The 5,759-nt window shown below is 39.1% G+C and overlaps 1 protein-coding gene across 1 annotated transcript in view; it reads right to left on the reverse strand.

Annotated features, from left to right (window-relative positions):
- Positions 1-219: 219 nt before the first annotated feature.
- tbc1d22b (TBC1 domain family, member 22B) overlaps positions 220-5,759 on the reverse strand; it is a 52,257-nt gene continuing 46,717 nt past the window's right edge. Inside the window, exons 12-13 of the mRNA XM_016440108.1 lie at positions 4,539-4,634; positions 220-2,723 (exon numbers count right to left, since the gene is read on the reverse strand). Coding sequence (XP_016295594.1) covers positions 2,595-2,723; positions 4,539-4,634 — 225 coding nt within the window. The 3' untranslated portion in view covers positions 220-2,594. The remainder of the gene's footprint in view (positions 2,724-4,538; positions 4,635-5,759) is intronic.

Below are 5,759 nucleotides of genomic sequence, written 5' to 3' on the forward strand. Positions count from 1 at the left end.
TGATTTCTGAAGGATCATGTGAGACTGAAGACTGGAGTAATGATGCTGAAAATTCAGCATAGCAACACAGAAATAAATGACATTTTAAAATATATTCAAATAGAAAACAGTTGTTTTAAATTTTAACAATATTTCACAATATCACCAAATAAATGCAGCCTTGGTGAGCACAAGAGACTTCTTTCAAAAACATAGAAAAGTCTTCCCAAGCCCAAACTTTTGAACGGTAGTGTATTTATTCTTAATACTCTTAAATATCACATTATATTACTGAATCTAAAAATGGTTCAATTAAATATTTCCCTTTCAATTAGCCTTCGGTTAGGAAACAAACAACTTGGCACAGCATTAACTGATTAAGGGAAGCTACACTTTTGACTTTTGCATTGAGGAAGGGGGATAGAGGTCTGCACAAAACCCACATTTTGAGAGCCGGACATGGAGACATGGATGTTCACCCTCAAGAGCATCTTACTGGTTAACATTATTCAATAGCCTAATTGACATCAGGAGAAAGAGGCAGAAGATTTTTGTGTGCACCGACGAACCGCACACAATAAGACCAGCAATGTGTATTAATAAAGCAAATGGTGTCCATTTTGATTTCATGTTGACTTGAACAAGATACAATCAATTCAGACATTTACAACATTCAAAAGACTAAAAGCGGGAGCTAATCTGGAAGTTTACTCAATGCGTCTCATGAATAATTACTGCTCCATTTCCTCACCTGGGTCAGCCATCTCAACCCTCGACAATAAGTCACCCCTTCATTAGCGCACTTTAAAAAGGTGACGATCAAACTAATTATCTCTGGAGTGAATATCAGCTCATTAATATATGCAAAGACAAAGCCATAACACAGAAATAAAAAAAAAACATTCCAGTTCACTTCAAAATAAGAGTGCAGCACCGCAAACGCTTCATCAAAAATAGATTGTAACAGCGAGACCGTATGGCGCAGGTGGTTTCAAATGTCACTGACGGATGAATAAGGACAGCGAGCTGACAAAATGTACATTATTAAAGCGTTTAACATCAGCAAACTCCACAGCGCTGAGCTTGAAGTTCAACGGCATCACTTTTAACCGATTCTGACAACTCCATCTAATCAATACACTCCACTTGCTTCAATAATTAAAGCAGAAAGACACTTATTTAATTTATTATTCAGATTATCCATGCTGGGTTTTGGTCCGAGTTATACGAAATAATTAGAGATTTTAATGAAAACATTTGCTTTTGATAAGTCAGAGTCATTCATTTCGCATTACACGCCGATTTATAAAGATCACATCTAGTTCGGAAAGATTCAGAAAATGAACAATTAATCACCAATCAAAACGTATCAGCCTGGAGTTAATAAATACACCGAAAGGTGAAACGAGGGTTCAAAGGGAAAAGGGAGATAATCAGATCATCTACATCTGATTAGCATAAACATCTGCATAATTTGGTTGCCCTGGGAGATCGAATGGACGTGCGAATGGTAGATGCCTTTTCACAGTGCTTTGAGATTCCATCTGCTGTTCTCCAGCAGTATTTAAGATTAGGATTTGTTTATGTACCGCCCATCCACGCTTCAGTACCACACAGTGAAAACCAAAACCCTTCAGTCTGCCTCCAAGTCAGTAGTTTCCTTTCAACACGACTCCAGTCCTGTGGTCTCATAGGCTGACCTCACGTCACACCGATTCATTCTTTATAAAGCCATATTAATATTTCACCGCAGTTTGATTCGGCCGTCTGTGCTGAAACGTTACCTCAGTAGTAGTCGAATGCTAATACTAAAGCTCTAAAAGTACTAATTTTCTAAGAAATAATTGTGCTTCATACGCATACAAAGCCACTGTTTAAGGATTGTTAAAATTCACAGCCTTGCGATTCAAAAAACATAAAAACCCAAACACATTGCTCAGGCGGTTGCATATTGATTCTTCGAATTCGAAACGCTCAGCCGCGCCTCTTGAGAAATGACCCTATACGACTGCCATAGTTTCATGTATTGCAGAGCTTCAATAACGCAGAGTGATTACGGATGGGAATCGACCCGTGTACCTGCGTGTGGTACAATCAATGTGGCAATGAGCAAAAGGGCCAAGGAGATCACATTATGGTCTAATAACACAAAACACGAGAACATCGGCGAGGGAGGACAAAAAAAAAAAAAGAGGATATGTCAAGAAATAAAAACGAGAGGTGGTTGCTCCACATCTGAGGTAACAAATAGAGGAAGATGCGAGGAAGCCTAGGATGCCAAGTCCTTCTGTTTTCAGTTTGATAATCGCTTTCTGTTCCTCGGCATCTCACTGTCAGTTATCTTCTGAAGTCATCTGCAGGCAAATTTAACTGTCAGCCATCAAGATATCTGGGAGGTTTTTTACAAAATATCCGTTTTGTCCGTGGTTGTTTAACCCGGCGTCTCGTTCTTGATCGTGAATTGTAACAAATTTGACGTCATTGGAGAAAATTGTTGAGCTCTATCTTTGCTGTGTCAGATTAAACCGAGCAAAGAGCCGTTTGGACTGATCCGTTGTTAGGTCGGATCATCGTCTGGGTTTCGCAGGGTCGCGCCGCGGTCCGCTTACGGGTTCTCATCTCTTGTAGTGGCTCGGAGCGTCAGCGAACATGTATTTGAGTCTGTAGGCCTCCGCCAGTAGCAAACCCACCTCTTCGTTGCCCCAGTGTATTGTGGGAAGGTTTTGCAGGAGCATTAGCAGGCTCTGAAAAGACATAAAAACACATTTCATAAAACTGGATCATTTAGTGGCTTTTATACAGCTGCCGGTAGCAGCTTTCCACCGCAAAAATACTGTTTCCTGGCTATTATCTGTTCTCTGAAATGCATTTTTACTGTTCTCAACTCGAAATGCTTGCAATCACAGCATGATTACAATGTTAGGATAATGTGATTCATGATTGGCGCTGCTCTTAGGTTGCTGCTTGTGTTTCGCGTGTGTATGCGTGTATGTGTATGTGTGTGTGTGTGTGTGTGTGTGTGTGGGCTTTCCACCACCTACAGCTGCTATAAGTGCACAAGAGCAGATCTATCGTAATCAGCTTCACTCTGTGTAAGATCAGATCTCGGGTTCTTTGGCCCGAGTTTTAGTGCAGTAGCATGAAGCTGAAAATCATTGATTTTCAAGTTGCTAACCAGAGCGCCTTTGAGCTTTGGGTTAAAAAATGGTGCTCATCATAACAGCCTATATATATATATATATATCGACCGAATAGTCTGGCATTACATCACATGTGTGTGCAAGAATATAAACCGACTAATTAAAGATGTTCAACACTGTTAAATTTACTTTAAACCATTATGGCATTAACCTAATTCTACATCACAATAGCTTTGTTTTGATTGATTTATAGTCTGAATTGTCAAAAGCACAGGCATCTTTGTTCAATTCTCAGGAACAGCAATCCTGCAAACAGAAGCTCATTTATCAGTAAATAATGGAGAAACACATCAGTAGTGGCTAATTTATTTATAAATCAAATCCAGATGGGACATTTGCTGTAAATTAATTACTATCAAAGCTCAACAAGTGTGATTTATCACCTACAAATGAAACTCAGTCAACATGCTATCTTTTGTACGGTTAAAACACCAGTAGACTGTAGCAACATCAACAAAATGTCTGATGTTTGGTGAGAAACCGACTGGATTTTGACAGCGAAAAAAATACGTAAGAGTGGGGTCCAAAAAACTAAGACGACATTGAAATGTGGGATGCAAAATCTAATTTAAATACGAAACTAAAAATATCCTAAAAAGCTTTAGGTTGTTGAAAATTCAAAAACAATATAACATTTAAATATGATAATATCAAATATTTAATATTTAAAAATTATTCTTAAAATTATCTTAATAATAATAACAAATTTATAGTATATTATTATTAAATATTTTTATTATTTAAAAGAAAAAAGAAAATCTGTGATCATGTGAAAATTCTTAAAATATGGCGAAAATATTTTTCCTAAAAAAAGATAAGGTATTATTGTTGTTGTTATTATTATTATTATATAGTTTTTTAAATCAAATAAAAGCACATTTCGAAAAAGTGTTCATGTGAACATGATCATCAGTCCATAAATGATTAAATGTGATTATTTTAACCCACTGACAGCCCAAGTATAAACACATGCTCAAATAGCTGTTCATCTAACCCTTCTCTACCCAACCTGACAATGAGGCAAATAATAAACGAGAGAATCAGAGATGGAGCTGAGGTGTGGAGATCCTTTGAAAGAGAGCGCGGAATAGCGAGAATGGGGGGTGAGTAACAGAACGCTCTCGTTTCGTGGGCGCTGAGGTGTGGTGAATCCGCTGGCCTGTGAAATTCGGTTACAGCAGAGGCTGCTCCACTGGAGGGCCAATTACTCCGATAGTCTCGGGGTAAGTGACGGCCGGGACGCTTTCCAGTGATGCATGCATGTGTGGGAAGCGCAGACGGTCGCATGTAAACGACACACGCTTCTTCACGGAGCCCAGCGGCCGTGACACACAGAAACATGCGGGAGGTTGTCGGTACCTGAAAGTCCACCATGGAGAGGATCTCTTTGCGCCATTTGATGAGGAAGGCAGAGCACACGTAGAGGTGAAAATGGGAGAATCCCTCCGACTCCGCCTGAAGATCAAGAGCAGACACAGAGCAGAACACACATGCTTGCATTAGTAAGTAGACATTAAGCAGATGATTATCCAAAGTGACATACAGCACACTTATTAGACACTCAGCCCCTGGGGTTAAATGCCTTTCTCAAAAGGCAAAATAATGATGGCTTTGAGGTTTGCTCCTTGCAGGGACTGAACCAGCAACCTTCCAGTTACCAGTTTTAAGCTCTAAAGCAATAGTTCACCCAAAATGAAAAATTCTGTCATAATTTAATCGCCCTTGCGATGCTCCAAACCCATGCAAGTATATAAGTGAGGTTCCTTTTAAAGGGATAGTTCACCCAAAAATGAAAATTTGATGTTTATCTGCTTACCCCCAGGGCATCCAAAATGTAGGTGACTTTGTTTCTTCAGTAGAACACAAATTATGATTTTTAAGTCCAGCCGTTGCAGTCTATCAGTCGTATAATGCACGGGAATAGTAACAAAATCTATGAGAGTAAAAAAAACATGCACAGACAAATCCAAATTAAACCCTGCGGCTCGTGACGACACATTGATGTCCTAAGACACGAAACGATCGGTTTGTGCGAGAAACCGAACAGTATTTATATCATTTTTTACCTCTAATACAGCACTATGTCCAACTGCCTTGAGCGCGCGCACGGCATCCGGTGTGTGAGGTGTGTACGCGCTCTGGTGTGGTTTACGCAAGCGCCGGAAGTGATCTCTCGCGCGTATATGTCACTCATTGTTTAAACTAAAAGATTACGTTCTCTTGCACGAACTCATTCGGGAGTGGTGACTTTTGTAACAAATCAGCTCATGGGGAAATATGAATAATTAATCATAACTAGTTATAATTAATTATAAATATTTAGATCCGCTGTAGATATTTACCTGACCTCTCAGGGTCAACTGTCTGTCAATTCTAAGAATGTTAATTTCCTGGTTAAGGGAAATAACTTTCTTACTGTACAATTCTACACAGAGCTTGTAGCATAAATCTGCATGATTAAGTGACTCCAGTTATGAGCAAACAATGAACAACGTCAAGTGTGATACAAGTAAGACTTTATTAACTACATAAACACTTAAACTAGTCCAACATACTACATAAACACTTAAACTAGTCCAA

Source organism: Sinocyclocheilus anshuiensis, unplaced genomic scaffold (genome assembly GCF_001515605.1).
Source record: "Sinocyclocheilus anshuiensis isolate Anshui unplaced genomic scaffold, SAMN03320099.WGS_v1.1 scaffold71, whole genome shotgun sequence".
NCBI lineage: Eukaryota > Metazoa > Chordata > Actinopteri > Cypriniformes > Cyprinidae > Sinocyclocheilus > Sinocyclocheilus anshuiensis.